The sequence below is a fragment of the Schistocerca gregaria genome, chromosome 11, assembly GCF_023897955.1.
Source record: "Schistocerca gregaria isolate iqSchGreg1 chromosome 11, iqSchGreg1.2, whole genome shotgun sequence".
Taxonomy (NCBI): domain Eukaryota; kingdom Metazoa; phylum Arthropoda; class Insecta; order Orthoptera; family Acrididae; genus Schistocerca; species Schistocerca gregaria.
In genome coordinates this window covers 65,475,827-65,496,251 of record NC_064930.1, presented here as the reverse complement: position 1 = coordinate 65,496,251, position 20,425 = coordinate 65,475,827, and the positions used below count along the sequence as shown (strand labels likewise).

Here is a 20,425-nt window from a genome sequence, read left to right as displayed (position 1 = left end):
GATCATTTTCGTCCTTCAAAAATCGTAAATACGCGACGGTATGGAACATGTTCCGTTAATTCAACAATAGAAAAGTGATTAGAAGTAGCAGAAATGAGAACACTGAGAAACTTAACATCAGTATTGATGGTCACGAAGTACATGAAGTTAAGAAATTGTACTACCTAGGCAGCAAAATAACTGAAGATGGACGGGCCAAGGAAGACATCGAAAGCAGACTAGCATTGGCGAAAAAGGACATTCCTGGCCAAGAGAAGTCTACTAGTAGCAAACGTGATTCTTAATTGCAGGAAGAAAGTTCTGATAATGTACGTTTGGAGCACAGCACTGTATGGCGGTGAAACATGGACTGTGGGAAAACTGGAACAGAAAAGGATCGAAGCATTTGAGATGTGGTGCTGCAGAAGAATATTGAAAATTAGGTGGAGTGATAAGGTAAGGAATTTGCAGGTTCTCCAGAGAATCGGAGAGGAAAGGAAAATGTGGAAAACACTGCGAAGGACAAAGAATGAGACGATAGGAGATGTGTTAAGACATCGGCGATGACTTCTGTGGTGCTAGAGGGAGCTGTAGAGAACGAAAACCGTAGAGGAAGACAGAGATTGGAATACGTCAAGCAAAGAATTGAGGACGTATGTCGCGAGTGCTGCTCTGAGATGAAGAGGTTGGCACAGGAGAGGAATTCGTAGCGGGCCGCATCGAACCAGTCCGATTAGATTAGATTTAGATTAGATTAGATTAATTATTCATTCCATGCACCCATAAAAGACGGATTCCTCCAGGGTGTGGAAGATGTCAGATACACACATTACAAAAATGTAATTAGAAAAACTTGAGTTTCATTAATTTTAATGATCCTCAGTCAATAAACCGTAAAATTACGTACACGAATTAAATTTAAATTTCTAATATTTGCAGGTTTAATGATTACATCTGCTTTCATTAAATCCATCATTCACACATTTGCTAGTTTCTTGGCTATTACAACCAAATATTGTCAAAAATTAAAGTAAATTATTCATTTCAGGGATCCTCAGTTAAGAACAGTCAGATTATGTACAAGATTTAAAATTAAACTTCCACTATTTACAGACTTAAGACTTACATCTGCTTTCCATACATCCATCACTCACACAGTAGGTAGTTACCTGGCTCAACCCAACCAAGTATTGTCAAAAATTAAATTATAATAAATTTTCATTGAAATACTCTACTGAACTTGTTGAGAAATTCATGGATGGTATAGAAGGAGTGGGCCACTAAAAATTCTTTTAGGTTATGTTTAAATTGTGCCTTGTCTGAAACTAAACTCATAATGGTTGCTAGTAACGTATTGAAAATATGCGTTGCTGAATACTGGACTCCTTTCTGGGCAAGAGTAAGTGATTTTAAATCTTTATGTATATTGTTCTTATTCCTAGTATTGATACTGCATACTAAGCAGTTGGTGGGAAAAAGAGATGTATAATTCACAACAAACTTCATTAAGGAATAAATATACTGAGAAGCTGTGGTTCATATGGCCAATTCTTTGAATAGGTTTCGACATGATGTTCTTGGATTTACACTACTCATTATTCTTATTATGCACTTCTGTACTCTAAAACTTTTTTCTCTGTTTGTGGAGTTACCCCAAAATATGATACCATATGACATGAGTGAAAATAAGGAAAATATGCCAGTTTTTTAAAAATATTTATATCTCCTATGTGTGACATCATTCGCATTGCAAACACAGACTTGTTTAGGCGCTTCAGCAGTTCGTTAGTATGTTGCTTCCAACTGAATCTATTATCACGTTGTAATCCCAAGAATTTTACACTCTCAACTTCTCCTATTTCCATGTCATTATATTTTATACACACACCAGAAGGAAATCTCTTGGAAGTTGTGAACTGCATACAGTGGCACTTTTCAAAGTTTAATGGCAGTGAATTGGCTGTGAACCACTTATTAATGCCCATAAAAATTTGATTAGGTGCCCTTTCTAAATTTATATTTGATTTACTATTTATTGCAATGTTTGTATCATCTGCAAATAAGACAAACTTGGCATCTGGTAATGTAACAGATGTGTAACAGATGTGCATTAAGACGCACAAGAAAAAGTAGTGGAACAAGTATGGAACCTTGGGGAGCACCACATGTAGACTGATGACTCAAAAACGACTTTTCTTGGGAATGGGAAAGACCTGTGCATGCTTTTCCAGTAGCTAGGTACCCTTCGTAGCTCCAGCATGTTGTTACAAACTGCTGCTAGAAGGAGACAGAGTCGTTTTCCAAATTACAGTAGGATTACTGAGCGAGGTGATGCAGTGGTTCGGACACTGTACTCGCTTTCTGGAGGACGACGCTTCAGACGCTCGTCTGGCCATTCAGGTTCAGATGTTCCGTCATTTTCCTGAAACGCTCCAGCCACATGTCGGGATGGTTCCTTTGAAAGGGCAGGGCCGACTTCCTTTCCCATCCATCCCCAATCCGATGGGAATGGTGACTTCGCTGTCTGGCCCTCACCCCCCAAGTCCAATCAGCCAACTGGAGGATCTCACAAATGTCTCATTCGGTTCACTTAAAATCTGAATGTACCGTCTCAGGACGCAAAAAGAGTTTTTACTCACCTCCGAAACGCTTTTGAGCAGCGGCGCCGAGGAAGCGCTGGAGTCTTTGCTGGAACTCCTCGTGGGACTCTGTGCGTCGCGAACTGCAACAAATACAAACTCCATCAGCACCACGCGGAAATGTCGTTTCCTAATTTTTGGCTTCACTGGAGAAATCCTAGCATCATTACACCTACATTTAAATGGCTATAGTAATAATATTACACTAAATAATGTGCTATTCCATTCGCATAGTCAATAATGCAAGCAAAGTAGGGAGCGGAGTTTCTTATGACTGAGGCGAAACCGCTTAACGGGGATCTACGAGGGAGGATCGGAAACTATTGCTCCATCATTTTTTTTCTCCCCTGCATTGCAGCTGCAATGTTGGAATTTCACGACGATATACAGTGTCACCTAAATAAATAGCAGAGTTAACAGTGGCTGGTCGCTATCTTCTTCTTTCTAAGAAGTCTACATTAAATAATAATGTGTGGTGCTAACTCATGATCATCTTCGAGGCATCTGTTTAAGGAGAACGGAGTCTTTCACGACAGTGCTGTTGAATAAAACATTCCCCGACTTCTTGCCGCGTCAGTTCAGGTTAAAACCACGATCTTTCGACAATTACCTCGACCGTCTTCGTCAGGGGCAACTGTCGAAACGGCTGCTGTGGTGGCCTTACATAGCCAATACACGACTTCTGATTGGTAGCTAATTACGTATTGCTGACGCCATCTGTGCCAGAACCACGAGGTCTGTTCAAAAAATTCCGGAACATTAATAATTTCGCGCCATTCGTGAGGTGGAGTGAGATGTGGTTGGCACCCCTGCATGCGCCTGCGTTTAATGTGTAACTACCGGAAGTTTGATTGTTGTATATGTGTTAGTTATTGTTCAATGCTGTATTGAGTAGAACTTTGTGTAGCACAGTTTGCCAATTTTGAGACAGCGGGATTAGAGGAGCAACATGTCTGCATTACATTTGGCGTGGCGCAAGAAAACCTTTAGAAAGACTCACCAAATGATGCAGGAAGTCTACGGTGACGAGTCTTAAGCCGTACTCAGTGTTACGAATGGTTCACACGGTTTAAAAATGGCTGGACGGAAGTTAACGTCTACCGACGTTATTTGGTAAGCGTGATAGGGTTACGGAGATGTTTAGCAAAATCGAGTGGCAGACTCTGCAAGAGAGGCGCTCTGCATCGCGGTGTAGCTCGCTGTCCAGGTTTCGAGAGGGTGCGTTTCTGGATGAGGTATCGAATATATTGCTTCCCCCTACTTATACCTCCCGAGGAGATCACGAATGTAGAATTAGAGAGATTCGAGCGCACACGGACGCTTTCAGACAGTCGTTCTTCCCGCGAACCATACGCGACTGGAACAGGAAAGGGAGGTAATGACAGTGGCACGTAAAGTGCCCTCCGCCACACACCGTTGGATGGCTTGCGGAGTAAAACGTAGATGTAGATGTAGAGGACGCTCATGTCAGAAACGTCAACAACAATGTGCGTACCACTCGACGACTTGACTGTCCAAGAGACTGCAGAAGAGTGTAACGTTTCACTTGGGTCGTGTCATGAAATCCTGTGAGAAGGAAACGGCCTAATATGTGGCGAGACGAATTTATTGCTCTTGCACCAGCATAGCGCACCCGCACATTCATCCCCGTTGGTGCGTGACTGCTCCACAAAAATCGTAAACGTAATCATCACAACAGGTATTCGGATTTATGTTACGACATGTTCGATACGCCCGCCATCTGATGTAGCGCAGATGAGTAGCATGGCCCGCTGTACTGTCGGAATACCGATGCTTTCAGTGACCTTCTGTATGGCTGTTTTCAGCTCAGCAATGGTTTTGGGATTGTTGCTCTACACTTTGCCTTTAATACAGAAAAGGAGTCGCATATGTTGAGATCCGCATAATATTGCGGTGAGTCGAGGCTCATGCCAGTGATCTCTGGGTACGCCAGAGCCACAAAGCGACCCTTGTGCTCCTCCAGCTTCGACGGGATAGAGATCCGTCTTGTATGAATCACATCTTGTCGAAATTAGGGTCACTTTCGATAATGGGGATGAAATCGTCTTCCAGAACCTTCAGTAGGGTTTGGTAGTCACCGTGCTATCAAGGAATGTCGTATAGATTATCCCGCGATTCCGCAACTGGACATTTCACACCACACAGTCACACGTTGAGGGTGAAGAGATTTCTCGATCGCGAAATGCGGATTATATATAGGGACAGCCAATGATCTCTTTGTGCGGATGCAAAAAATGGTTCCAATGGCTCTGACCACTATCACGTATAAGATCTGAGGTAATCAGTCCCCTAGAACTTAGAACTACTTAAACCTAACTAACCTAAGGACATCACACACATCCATGCCCGAGGCAGGATTCGAACCTGCTACCTTAGCAGTCTCGCGGTTCCGGACTGAAGCGCCTAGAACCGCTCGGCCACCACGGCCGGCCAAAAACCGAAATCACTGTGCTGCCTCATCCTCCATATTCCCCAGAACTGGCCCCTGAAAACTTCTTTTTTTTTTATTTCCAAAGTTAAAAATTCCGTTGAAAGGAGGAAGATTTGCAACGACAGACGAGATGTTGTTGTTGTTGTTGTTGTCTTCAGTCCTGAGACTGGTTTGATGCAGCTCTCCATGCTACTCTATCCTGTGCAAGCTGCTTCATCTCCCAGTACCTACTGCAACCTACATCCTTCTGAATCTGCTTAGTGTACTCATCTCTCGGTCTCCCTCTACGATTTTTACCCTCCACGCTGCCCTCCAATGCTAAATTTGTGATCCCTTGATGCCTCAAAACATCTCCTACCAACCGATCCCTTCTTCTAGTCAAGTTGTGCCACAAACTTCTCTTCTCCCCAATCCTATTCAATACCTCCTCATTAGTTACGTGATCTATCCACCTTATCTTCAGTATTCTTCTGTAGCACCATATTTCGAAAGCTTCTATTCTCTTCTTGTCCAAACTAGTAATCGTCCATGTTTCACTTCCATACATGGCTACACTCCAAACAAATACTTTCAGAAACGACTTCCTAGACGAGATAAAAGAAAGAAAACTACCAGACGGCGATTCGTCCGATCCAGCAAGACCCGTACCGAGACAGCTTCTAGGAGCGGAAACGGTGTTGGGAGCGGTGTACCACTTGTGGATTTCGAAGGAGACCGTGCACAATAAATGAAAGGTAAGCGTAGAAAAACGTTGTGGACAAAGTCCCGGAATTCTTTGAGGAGACCTCGTACGTAGACCAGCACAACAGCAGTTTCGATAGGCAGTTGCTCCTGACGAAGACGATGGAGGTAATCATCGAAAGCTCAAGATTCTTTCCCTGAAGTGACGCGGCAAGAATTCCGAGGGCGTTTTATACAGCTGCTAAAGGGGAATTGGAACGCCCTATCCCGACAATGTTAAATTTAGTGACTTGGCTCCCCTGTATTTCAGGAACCACTGTAGCCATTGACATGAAACTTTTACAGAACATTAAACTATATATTCTGTCTATACTGAACTACAATAATTGCGTTTCAGACACTGCTTTCGGATATACAATTTTTTAATCACATGGTTAAAATTTTGTGCACTTTTTTGTACGTTATCGTAAATAATTTTAATAATACATAACGTTATGTTCTTTGTTTAGTTTAGTAGACTCAGGATAGGTATGTTATTACTCCCTGACAATCTCAATACTGTACTCTAAGTGGTTTCTGAGATTTAGGGAAGAATACAGCAGAAAATGTAAATTTTCAGGAACGGCTTCTAAAGTTTCAAAAGACTGTAACTCACTCAATATATGCTTAATTTTTTTATTTTTAGTCACTCAGGAGCACCTTGCACCATACTGTATTTCATCCTCTTGATCTTTTTCCAAGTTTATTTCTTCTTTTCTTCTTTCTGGACTCCTTAGTGGCCAACTGTGATGCATACTCTGCTTTATCAATGCGAACCTTGTCCATCCGTTCAATTTCTCTGATGCAGTTTGTTCCACGATTAATTTCCATATGCTGTAGCACTTTCACCCTACCAATGTTGCCATCATTAAAAGCAATAACAGCATCACTGACACCCCCCCCCCCCTTTAGTGTCTTCATTCCAACACAAACATTTTTTGGCACGTGAGTCCATATGCGATACTGAACGACTCATTGGGATTTTGAGTCTGAACGTGCAGACACTTCTTCAGTAATTCAGGATTTGCCAGATCTCTGCAAATAGGTTTTATGATATCCATGACTGCTGCTGGGGTGGAATGTTTATTGCAGTACGAACTGTTTGAGTACTGCGCATTGCGGTAATTGCACCATTAATCAGATCCAGGAGGGCAAAGGTGGTGTACTGGTTTTTCACCAGTTGACAGTCTGTGGGGGAAGGTAGCCCATATTGCCTGCTTCATTTTCAACAAATCCTCAGTATTATTTCTAATGGCCATCCCATAATACTGCTCTACTTCATCAATCATTTTGTCTGTCAGCTTGCCTCTTATGGTTTTAGCATCAGAAAGTTTCTTGTCTGCCAAATTTTGTTTCAACTTCTTCAACCTGGTGCCCATCCTCTTCTGGACATGACCTTTATAACACAGCAAACCACAGCCTTCTATATAAAAAATTACCGATTTCATTAGATCTTGAAGTAATGTAAGTAAAAAATTTTAACATTTTCAACCTGTGTAGATTATATTTAAAAAATAAAGTAAAATACTTCCCATGCGAGCTTATGAGTGATATGTATATCACTATATTCGGAAAATTGCTAATTTTATAACGAGATAAAAACCCGAAAATGTGAAAGAAAAGTTCTTTTCCGTTCTAACTCCCGTTATACAGTTGAGCATTTTGACTACTGCTTCATAGACTATTCACTCCGTCATGACGTTTGTTGCAAACGATGCAGTACAGTTCAAAAGGAAGGGCGATGTACGTAAATACAACACCAGCAGAAGAAAACGACACTCATTACCGCACATTAAACTTGTCTTCAGCAGAAAAGGACTTGCGCAATGCTGCCACCAAAGAGTTTTTGACCGCTTACCTAATGATGTAAAATGTGCGATAGCTTGAAAAGTAGATTCGAAAACGTACTGAAAAAATTCAGGTCCATCTGCTGCGTAGAAGAATTTCGACATTTCTAACGTGTAGCAGGTGGAAGAGGGTGGGAATAGTTAATGCACATCTCACATCTCTATTAACAAAAATCAAAAATGAGTCGTTAATGTTTCAGCATATAGCGACATTTACACATGAATGCGTAATGAGAACATAAATTGACTCATTCTACAGAATCCTACAAATGATCTACGAAACATGACATTAACTAATTAACAAATCAAAGGGATAAAAATTGGCTACATGTCTCTGTGCGTGTCTTAATCTCTCTCGCAGAGTAATGTGTCCGCCATTACGCGAGACGGCACGATGAGAATTGAAAACAAGTAAGTCTCCAGGTGCAGATGGATCCCAATTCGTTTTTACAAAGCACTAACACCCTTATTTACTTATCTTACAATAATCGCTAATTTATCGCCCAGCGTAAAATCCCAAGCGACCGAAAAATAGCACAGGTGACTCCTGTATACAGGGTGGTCCATTGATCGTGGCCGGGCCAAATATCTCACGAAATAAGCATCAAATGAAAAAACTACAAAGAACGAAACTCGTCTAGCTTGAAAGGGGAAACCAGATGGCGCTATGGTTGGCCCGCTAGATGGAGCTTCCACAGGTCAAACGGATATCAACTACGCTTTTTTTAAAAATAGGAACCCCCATTTGTATTACATATTCCTGTACTACGTAAAGAAATATGAATGTTTTAGTTGGACCACTTTTTTCGCTTTGTGATAGATGGCGCTGTAATAGTGACAAACATATGGCTCACAATTTTAGACGAACAGTTGGTAACAGGTAGGTTTTCTAAATTAAAATACAGAACGTAGGTACCTTTGAACATTTTATTTCCGTTGTTCCAATGTGATACATTTACCTTTATGAACTTATCATTTCTGAGAACGCATGCTGTTACAGCGTGATTACCTGTAAATATCACACTAATCCAATAAATGCCCAAAATGATGTCGTTACACGTACTGCCAAATGCCTTGAGGTTGACGGACATTCCTCTCAACAGCGAGTAGTTCGCCTTCCGTAATGTTCGCACACGCACTGACAATGCGCTGACGCATGTTGTGAGGCGTTGTCGGTGGATCACGATAGCAAATATCGTTCAACTTTCCCCACAGAAAGAAATCTGGGGACGTCAGATCCGGTGAACGTGCGGGCCACGGTATGGTGCTTCTACGACCAATCCACCTGTCATGAAATATGCTATTCAATACCGCTTCAACCGCATGCGAGCTATTTGCCGGACATCCATCATGTTGGAAGTACATCGCCATTCTGTCATGCAGTGAAACATCTTGTAGTAACATCGGTACAACATTACGTAGGAAATCAGCATACATTGCACTATTTAGATTGCCATCGATAAAACGGGTGCCAATTATCCTTCCTTCCATAATGCCGCACCACACATTAACCTGCCAATGTCGCAGATGTTCCACTTGTCGCAGCCATCGTGGATTTTCCGTTGCCCAGCAGTGCATATTATGCCGGTTTACATTACCGCTGTTGGTGAATGACGCTTCGTCGCTAAATAGAACGCGTGCAAAAAATCTGTCATCGTCCCGTAATTTCTCTTGTGCCCAGTGGCAGAACTGTACACGACGTTCAAAGTCGTCGCCATGCAATTCCTGGTGCATAGAAATATGGTACGGGTGGAATCGACGTTGATGTAGCATTCTCAGTACCGACGTTTTTAAATTGCCTATCTCGCGCAATTTGTCTGCTGCTGATGTGCGGTTTAGCCGCGACAGCACCTAAAACACCTACTTGGGCATCATATGATTACTAAGAAGGGCGCTATTGTGTCTGCATATTCTGAAAGAAACCTGACTGGTATACCATCTGGACCGGAAGACTTGCGTTTCTTAAGTGATTTGTTTCTCAACACCTAAGATGTTCAAATGGCTCTGAGCACTATGGCAATCAACATCTGAGGTCATCAGTCCCCTAGAACGTAGAAATACTTGAACCTAACCAACCTGAGGACATCACACACATCCATGCCCGAGGCAGGATTCGAACCTGCGACCGTAGCGGTCGCGCGGCTCCAGACTGTAGCGCCTAGAACCGCTCGGCCACTCCGGCCGGCTCAACACCTAAGACATCTACTTTTATGTCACTCATGCTAACAGCTGTTCTGGTTTCGAATTCTGGAATATTTACTTCGTATTCTTTTGTGACGGAATTACGGAAAGCTGTATTTACTAACTCCGCTTTAGTGGCACCACGAACCATCATCGGTAACATTTCCATCGCTATCGTGCAGTGACGGTATTGCCTGTTTTTCTTCCACTAGTGTACTTTACATACGACCAGAATCTCTTTGGGTTTTCTACCATATTTTGAGACAATGTTTCATTGTGGAAACTGTTAAAAGCATCTCGAATTGACGTCCGCACTAAATTTCGGGCTTCCGTGAAAGTTAGCCAGCCTTGGGGATTTTCCGATCTTCTGAATTTGGCATGCTTTTTCTGCAACAGTGTACTGACGTGTTTCGTGTACCACGGTGCATCAGTCCCGTCTCTTATTAATTTATGGGGTACGAATCTGTCTATTGCTGTCGACACTGCATCTTGGAATTTCAGCTATCTACATCTACATCCTTACTCCGCAAGCCACCAGACGGTGTGTGGCGGAGGGTACCCTGAGTACCTCTATCGGTTCTCCCTTCTATTCCAGTCTCGTATTGTTCGTGGAAAGAAGGATTGTCGGTACGCTTCTGTGTGGGCTCTAATCTCTCTGATTTTATCCTCACGGTCTCTTCGCGAGATATACGTAGGAGGGAGCAATATACTGCTTGACTCTTCGGTGAAGGTATGTTCTCAAAACTTCAAAAAGAGCCCGTACCGAGCTACTGAGCGTCTCTCCTGCAGAGTCTTCCACTGGAGTTTATCTGTCATTCCGTAACGCTTTCGCGATTACTAAATGATCCTGTAACGAAGCACCCTGCTCTCCGTTGGATCTTCTCTATCTCTTCTATCAACCCTATCTGGTACGGATCCCACACTGTTGAGCAGTATTCGAGCAGTGGGCGAACAAGCGCACTGTAACCTACTTCCTTTGTTTTCGGATTGCATTTCCTATATCTCGTCTACACCCACATAATTAGCTTGGAAGGAAGGGAGACTCTTAGAAAGGCATCAAGCGACTGGAACATGTTGGAAATTTATGTTGCACCTCAGGTACAGGAATTTCGACTGTGGGTAGTTTCTGAACAAGATGTTGGTCAGCCTCAATGGAGATAATTTGTTCGCAAGTTCTTGGATGAAACCTGGCGGGCAGATGGTTCAATAGCAACGATGCAACATCATGGACACCATCTTCATGATATAACACTTCTTGACTCTTTTTTTGAGTGTTACATTAAGCATACAGTGTTCAGTTGAGTAGTTCATGATGTGCACACTGTTTCCTCCCGGAGAGGAGATGCTGTAAATAACGCGACGGAAGACAGGTTGGCAAAGACGTGGACAGAAACTATCGTCTGTAACAAACTGTCTATTGGCTTCTGACTCGGGTTCTTCGGCCGACGTTCATCTAATGATTTTTCTGACGTTTCGCCAGCACGAGTGGCTGGCATTGTCAAAACTTCAGCCTGAAATTGCCGGTGCTGAACTGGAGCCGAGCTTGCGGCCGCAGGCTATGTGTACCCGGCGCGCCAACGTCCGAGGGCTTCTCCGCGGTCACTTTCGGTGCGGTTCTCCTCTTCTACCTGCGGCGGTCTTTCGCTGCAGTACTGGAAACCAGGATCCGTTTACCTTAAGGCTTTCCTCTTTCTTGTTCAAACTGTTCGCGTGTTTTTGTATTTCTGCAGCTTCTCTGAACAAGCGCGTGTGATAGTGCTTCTCTACAGCCAGGACTTCCGTGTCGGCGAATTTCATTACGTGGTCGGTCTCACACAGTGCGTGCTCTACCACGGCCGATTTCTCCACCTGCCGCAACCTGCAATGTCGCTTAAGCTCTTTGATCCTGGGTTGATGGACCGTCCAGCCATTCCGACACAAACTTTTCCGCATGTGCACGGTATACGGTATATTCCCGACATCGCAAGTGGGTCACTCCTCTCCTTCGCCGATCTACGACACACTTTGATCTTCCTTGTCGGTTTGAAAATCGTCTTTACGCCATGTCTGCGCAATATACGGCCGATTCTGTCCGTCACTCTGGGAATGTATGGCAGAAAGGCCGTACCCGACATTTCTTTTTCTGGTTCCTTTCTTCGCCGAGTGGTTTGTGGAGTACCCATTGCTCCTCAGGCAGTTTCCAGCTGTTCAAAAATGGTTCAAATGGCTCTGAGCACTATGGGACTTAACCGCTGTGGTCACCAGTCCCCTAGAACGTAGAACTACTTAAGCCTAACTAACCTAAGGACATCACACACATCCATGCCCGAGGCAGGATTCGAACCTGCGACCGTGGCGGTCGCGCGGTTCCAGACTGTAGCGCCTAGAACCGCTCGGCCACTCCGGCCGGCTAGTTTCCAGGGGTCGCATTTCTCGTCTGAGGTGATGCGGCTCACATATTCGTCCTTCTCTCGTTAAGAGCGTACTAATCGTGCCTCTTTTCTGGCTCGGTTGCAGGTTTGATAGTTTGTGCAGGTATCGGTCCGTGGCGTGACAGATTTCGATACACGCTGTGTCCCAGGTTTTCGCCGTCCCTTGTGACCAGTACATCTAGGAATGGCAGTTTCTTGTCCTTTCCTACTTCCATGGTAAATGTTATGTTGGCAAGGAGGCTGTTAAAGTGTCTTAGGAAGTCACCGAGCTGTTCTTCACCATGGCTCCACACCACGAAAGTATCATCGACGTACCTGTACCACACCTTAGGTTTGCAAGTCTGCGAGTCCAGTGACTGTGCTTCGAATTGTTCCACGAAGAAGTTGGCCACCGCTGGACTGAGAGGACTACCCATTGCGACGCCTTCCAGCTATTCGTAGAAATCGCCATTCCGCGTGAAATAGCTCGTGGTGAGACGTCGGCCGAAGAACCCGAGACAGAAGGCAATAGGCTGTTTGTCAACAAGTGGCCACGAAAGCCTCAACAATTTTGTATCGTCTGTAAGATCAACTGGGAACAAATGGAGCACATTTGCAAGTGTGTACATAAAAGCAAACTGTATCAGCTAACCTACAACTTGCGACAAACCGCATAGCAATATGTAGCTTAGTTTCTTACAAATACACTCCTGCTTATGGAAAAAAGAACACACTGACACCGGTGTGTCAGACCCACCATACTTGCTCCGGACACTGCGAGAGGGCTGTACAAGCAATGATCACACGCACGGCACAGCGGACACACCAGGAACCGCGGTGTTGGCCGTCGAATGGCGCTAGCTGCGCAGCATTTGTGCATCGCCGCCGTCAGTGTCAGCCAGTTTGCCGTGGCATACGGAGCTCCATCGCAGTCTTTAACACTGGTAGCATGCCGCGACAGCGTGGACGTGAACCGTATGTGCAGCTGACGGACTTTGAGCGAGGGCGTATAGTGGGCATGCGGGAGGCCGGGTGGACGTACCGCCGAATTGCTCAACACGTGGGGCGTGAGGTCTCCACAGTACATCGATGTTGTCGCCAGTGGTCGGCGGAAGGTGCACGTGCCCGTCGACCTGGGACCGGACCGCAGCGACGCACGGATGCACGCCAAGACCGTAGGATCCTACGCAGTGCCGTAGGGGACCGCACCGCCACTTCCCAGCAAATTAGGGACACTGTTGCTCCTGGGGTATCGGCGAGGACCATTCGCAACCGTCTCCATGAAGCTGGGCTACGGTCCCGCACACCGTTAGGCCGTCTTCCGCTCACGCCCCAACATCGTGCAGCCCGCCTCCAGTGGTTTCGCGACAGGCGTGAATGGAGGGACGAATGGAGACGTGTCGTCTTCAGCGATGAGAGTCCCTTCTGCCTTGGTGCCAATGATGGTCGTATGCGTGTTTGGCGCCGTTCAGGTGAGCGCCTCAATCAGGACTGCATACGACCGAGGCACACAGGGCCAACACCCGGCATCGTGGTGTGGGGAGCGATCTCCTACACTGGCCGTACACCTCTGGTGATCGTCGAGGGGACACTGAATAGTGCACGGTACATCCAAACCGTCATCGAACCCATCGTTCTACCATTCCTAGACCTGCAAGGGAACTTGCTGTTCCAACAGGACAATGCACGTCCGCATGTATCCCGTGCCACCCAACGTGCTCTAGAAGGTGTAAGCCAACTACCCTGGCCAGCAAGATCTCCGGATCTGTCCCCCATTGAGCATGTTTGGGACTGGATGAAGCGTCGTCTCACGCGGTCTGCACGTCCAGCACGAACGCTGGTCCAACTGAGGCGCCAGGTGGAAATGGCATGGCAAGCCGTTCCACAGGACTACATCCAGCATCTCTACGATCGTCTCCATGGGAGAATAGCAGCCTGCATTGCTGCGAAAGGTGGATATACACTGTACTAGTGGCGACATTGTGCATGCTCTGTTGCCTGTGTCTATGTGCCTGTGGTTCTGTCAGTGTGATCATGTGATGTGTCTGACCCCAGGAATGTGTCAATAAAGTTTCCCCTTCCTGGGACAATGAATTCACGGTGTTCTTATTTCAATTTCCAGGAGTGTATAATTTCAGAGTTCAGAGGAAGATTTTGTATGCGCACCGTATATCCCTACACAGACACTGCGTTTGCATGTCCCTGGAAACAAACGTGGCGGGAAACGTAAAATTTCCGGAGGACCTTTCTGGGTTAAATCACGCCCTTGCCGATGCGAATACAGCGCAACATTTAGGGGTAGAAAAAAAAATGTAAGCGAAGTGTGGCGAGGGGGGCGGGGGAGAGGAAGCTTATTTGGAGTGCATTTAAGAGTTAGTGGGGTATTAACGAGACTGGAGTTCTGCGAACCGCGAAGTAATAAACCAGCGATAACCTCTTGTTACTATCTGCTAGCGGCAAGTGAGGTCAGGTTTGTAAAGGAAAACGGCGGGGGAGACGAGAGGGTGTGGGGTGTGACTGGAGGCCTTTTTTTCCTTTAACAGCGGTAATAAACCGGGGAAAGTTTACGAGGGCGCAAGTGACGCAATGCCAGCGGCTGCGCGCTCTGGGAAGAGCCTGATATGGGGGCGGGAAACACAGGGAAGGCGGGCGAGGAGGGGGGGAGGAGGGGGGGGAGGGGTGTAAAACGCATTTCACGCGCCACGGGGTTGGTTCTACACCGCGCATGCGCCTCATGCATTATGCATGCGGCGAGTCGTGGCGACACATTACGATCGCGTCTCGCTTAACATTCGTCCTGGCGGGCCCCGCTAACGAGCTGGGGCAATACTTCGGACAGAGCTGCGGAAATACGTGATGGAAATTTTTTTTCCAGTTTCATACAGAGGGCGGTCATCAGGTTTTAATTAGCGCCTCGACCAAAAGCTGCCACCATGAAACTTCGTGATGTTCATATGGGAAAACTTTCCCAGCTCTGCTCACTCCTTAGGCAGTACATGTCATACTTCCACCTCGCAACTAAGTTACATACGCAGCGCTACCGGAAGAATGGAAAAGAAAATTGAGAGTGCGCTAGGTGGCGATCAGTTTGGCTTTAGGAAAAGTAAAGGCACGAGAGAGGCAATTCTGACGTTACGGCTAATAATGGAAGCAAGGCTAAAGAAAAATCAAGACACGTTCATAGGATTTGTCGACCTGGAAAAAGCGTTCGACGATATGAAATGGTGCAAGCTGTTCGAGATTCTGAAAAAAAGTAGGGCTAAGCTATAGGGAGAGACGGGTCATACACAATATGTACAACAACCAAGAGGGAATAATAAGAGTGGACGATCAAGAACGAAGTGCTCGTATTAAGAAGGGTGTGAGACAAGGCTGTAGCCTTTCGCCCCTACTCTTCAATCTGTACATCGAGGAAGCAATGATGGAAATAACAGAAAGGTTCAGGAGTGGAATTAAAATACAAGGTCATAGGATATCAATGATACGATTCGCTGATGACATTGCTATCCTGAGTGAAAGTGAAGAAGAATTAAATGATCTGCTGAACGGAATGAACAGTCTAATGAGTACACAGTATGGTTTGAGAGTAAATCGGAGAAAGACGAAGGTAATGAGAATTAGTAGAAATGAGAACAGCGAGAAACTTAACATCAGGATTGATGGTCACGAAATCAATGAAGTTAAGGAATTCTGCTACCTAGGCAGTAAAATAACCAATGACGGACGGAGCAAGGAGGACATTAAAAACCAGACTCGCTATTGCAAAAAAGGCATTTCTGGCCAAGAGAAGTCTACTAATATCAAATACCGGGCTTAAATTGGAGGAGGAAATTTCTGAGGATGTACGTCTGGAGTACAGCATGAAACATGGACTGTGGGAATACCGGAACAGAAGAGAGTCGAAGCATTTGAGACGTGGTGCTATAGACGAATGTTGAAAATTAGGTGGACTGATAAGGTAAGGAATGAGGAGGTTCTACGCAGAATCGGAGAGGAAAGGAATATGTGGAAAACACTGATAAGGAGAAGAGACAGGATGATAGGACATCTGCTAAGACATGAGGGAATGACTTCCATGGTACTAGAGGGAGCTGTAGAGGGCAAAAACTGTAGAGGAAGACAGAGATTGGAATACGTCAAACAAATAATTGAGGACGTAGGTTGCAAGTGCTACTCTGAGATGAAGAGGTTAGCACAGGGGAGGAATTCGTGGCGGGCCGCATCAAAGCAGTCAGTAGACTGATGACAAAAAAAAGTCCCATTTTTCACCAGTCCTATTGTTACACAATACAAATTAGACATGGTCACGAATGATGACGATGAAATGATGACGACAACACAGACACCCAGTCCCTGGACAGAGAGAAATCCCCAAACCGGCCGGTCATCGAACCCAGGATCCCATAATCCAGAGGCAGCAACGCCAGCCAGTAGACCACAAGATGCGGAGGTATTACCCAATGGCGAACACCATTTTGGGCACGTTTCTAATATTTAACTGACGCTTTTCGGCTATTTTTAAGACACCTACGCTACATCAATTGATCGAGTACGTTTGAATTATTTTTGTACCTGTAGCGAGTTGTTGTTGTTGTTGTGGTCCTCACTCCAAAGACTGGTTTGATGAGGCTCTCCATGCTAATCTATCCTGTGCAAGCCTCTTCATCTCCAAGTACAGTACTGGCCATTAAAATTGCTACACCAAGAAGAAATGCACATAATAAACGGGTATTCATTGAACAAACATATTATACTAGAACTGAGATGTGATTACATTTTCACGCAATTTGGGTGCATAGATCACTGAGAAATCAGTATCCAAAACAACCACCTCTGGCGGTAATAACGGCCTTGATACGCCTGGGCATTGAGTCAGAGCTTGAATGGCGTGTACAGGTACAGCTGCCCGTGCAGCTTCAACACGATACCACAGTTCATCAAGAGTAGTGACTGGCGTATTGTGACGAGCCAGTTGCTCGGCCGCCATTGACCAGGCGTTTTCAATTGGTGACAGATTTGGAGAATGTGCTGGACAGGGCATTTCTGTATCCAGAAAGGCCCGTATAGGACCTGCAACATGCGGTCGTGCATTAACCTCCAGAAATGTAGGGTTTCACAGGGATCGAATGGAGGGTAGAGCCACGGGTCGTAACACATCTGAAACGTAACGTCCACTGTTCAAAGTGCCGTCAATGCGAACTAGGGGTGACTGAGACATGTAACCAATTGCACGCAATACCATCACGCCGGGTGATACGCCAGTATGGCGATGAAACAAATAGACGCTTCCAATGTGCGTTCACCGCGATGTCGCCAAACACGGATGTGACCATCGTGATGCAGTAAACAGAACCTGGATTCATCCGAAAAAGTGAAGTTTTGCCACCCAGGTTCGTCGTCGAGTACACCATCGCAGGCGCTCCTGTCTGTGATGCAGCGTCAAGGGTAACCGCAGCCATGGTCTCCGAGCTGGGAGTCCGTGCTGCTGCAAACGTCGTCGAACTGTTCGTGCAGATGGTTGTTGTCTTGCAAACGTCCCCATCTGTTCGCTCAGGGATCGAGACGTAGCTGCACGATCCGTTACAGCCGTGCGGATAAGATGCCTGTCATCTCGACTGCTAGTGATACGAGGCCGTTGGGATCCAGCACGGCGTTCCGTATTACCCTCCTGAACCCACCGATTCCATATTCTGCTAACAGTCATTGGATCTCGACCAACGCGAGCAGCAATGTCGCGATACGATAAACCTCAATCGCGATGGGCTACAATCCGACCTTTGTCAAAGTCGGAAACGTGATGGTACGCATTTCTCCTCCTTACACGAGGCATCACAACGACGTTTCACCAGGCAACGCCGGTCAACTGCTGTTTGTGTATGAGAAATCGGTTGTAAACTTTCGTCATGTCAGCACGTTGTAGGTGTCGCCACCGGCGCCAACCTTGTGTGTATGCTCTAAAATGCTAATCATTTGCATATCACAGCATCTTCTTCCTGTCGGCTAAATTTCGAGTCTGTAGCACGTCATCTTCGTGGTGTAGCAATTTACTGGCCTGTAGTGTCACTACCGCACCCTACATCCTTCTGAATCTGCTTAGTGTATTCATCTCTTGGTCTCCCTCTACGATTTTTACCCTCCACCCTGCTCTCCAGTACTAAACTGGTGATCCCGTCATGTCTTAGAACGTGTCCTAACAACCGATCCCTTCTTCTAGTCGTACCACAAATTTTTCTACTCCCTAATTCTATTCAGTACCACCTCATTAGTTACATGATCTACCCACCTAATCTTCAGCTTTCTTCTGTAGCACCACATCTCAAAACTTCTATAATTTTTTTTTGTCTAAACTGTTTATCGTCCATGTTCCACTTTGACATTTGGCCACACTCCATATAAGTACTTTGGTTGGCCGATTCTTCTTTGTAAGTACCGTAACTGGTGATACTTCATAGGCTACCAACATCGGTTTTAGCTGCCATCCGAGAGGTGTTCGGAGATGAAAGATTTTACCTACAACAAGATGGCACTCTGACGGAGATGTCAGAGCTTACTTCGCTGAAAGTCTGTCTGGACGACGGACAGGTGGAAGAGGAGCTGCTGAGTACCCACCGCAGTCTCCAGCCCTTATACATCTTGATTCCTTCCAGTGGGGGAACTCGAAAAATGACACCAACAGGAGGTAGCTACACCGAACGAGCTACGAGAAACCACACACGCCCCCTGTGCGGCTATCACACCGGCAACACTGCTAGCCGTAGTTCGGGCAATAGTTCAGCGGCGGCACTGTTGTCTGACTGCTAATGGAGGTCACTTTGAGCACATAAAATAATCTCTCCCTTCCCTCCTCTCCCTTCTGTAAGACTTGTAACAGTATGTCATTTTGAAACTTCCTGGCAGATTAAAACTGTGTGCCGTACCGAGACTCGAACTCCGAACCTTTGCCTTTTCGCACGCAAGTGCTCTACCAACTTTTTTTTTCTGTTTATAAAAAAAATATCTTTATTCTCCACTTGTAGAGACGCACACACACACACAAAAGTTTCAAAGTTATACAAAGATCATTTATCGAACATTTCTGGAATGACCTGCCCACTGAGTTCACTGTAACTTTCTGCATCTACATCTACATGACTACTCTGCAATTCACATTTAAGTGCTTGGCAGAGGGTTCATCGAACCACAATCATACTATCTCTCTACTATTCCACTCCCGAACAGCGAGCGGGAAAAACGAACACCTAAACCTTTCTGTTCGAGCTCTGATTTCTCTTATTTTATTTTGATGATCATTCCTACCTATGTAGGTTGGGCTCAACCAAATATTTTCGCGTTCGGAAGAGAAAGTTGGTGACTGAAATTTCGTAAAAAGGTCTCGCCGCGACGAAAAACGTCTATGCTGTAATGACTTCCATCCCAACTCGTGTATCATATCTGCCACACTCTCTCCTCTATAACGCGATAATACAAAACGAGCTGCCCTTCTTTGCACCCTCTCGATGTCCTCCGTCAATCCCACCTGGTAAGGATCCCACACCGCGCAGCAATATTCTAACACAGGACGAACGAGTGTAGTGTAAGCTGTCTCTTTAGTGGACTTGTTGCATCTTCTAAGTGTCCTGCCAATGAAACGCAACCTTTGGCTCGCCTTCCCGACAATATTATCTATGTGGTCCTTCCAACTGAAGTTGTTCGTAATTTTAACACCCAGGTACTTAGTTGAATTGACAGCCTTGATAATTGTACTATTTATCGAGTAATCGAATTCCAACGGATTTCTTTTGGAACTCATGTGGATCATCTCACACTTTTCGTTATTTAGCGTCAACTGCCACCTGACACACCATACAGCAATCTTTTCTAAATCGCTTTGCAGCTGATACTGGTCTTCGGATGACCTTACTAGACGGTAAATTACAGCATCATCTGCGAACAACCGAAGAGAACTGCTCAGATTGTCACCCAGGTCATTTATATAGATCAGGAACAGTAGAGGTCCCAGGACGCTTCCCTGGGGAACACCTGATATCACTTCAGTTTTACTCGATGATTTGCCGTCTATTACTACGAACTGCGACCTTCCTGACAGGAAATCACGAATCCAGTCGCACAACTGAGACGATACCCCATAGCTCCGCAGCTTGATTAGAAGTCGCTTGTGAGGAACGGTGTCAAAAGCTTTCCGGAAATCTAGAAATACGGAATCAACTTGAGATCCCC

The 20,425-nt window shown here is 45.4% G+C and overlaps 1 protein-coding gene across 1 annotated transcript in view; it reads right to left on the bottom strand.

Moving 5' to 3' along the window:
• LOC126295469 (pleckstrin homology domain-containing family G member 5) overlaps positions 1 to 20,425 on the bottom strand; it is a 1,663,439-nt gene that overhangs the window by 350,607 nt on the left and 1,292,407 nt on the right. The window contains exon 10 of the mRNA XM_049988005.1: positions 2,619 to 2,701. Coding sequence (XP_049843962.1) covers positions 2,619 to 2,701 — 83 coding nt within the window. The remainder of the gene's footprint in view (positions 1 to 2,618; positions 2,702 to 20,425) is intronic.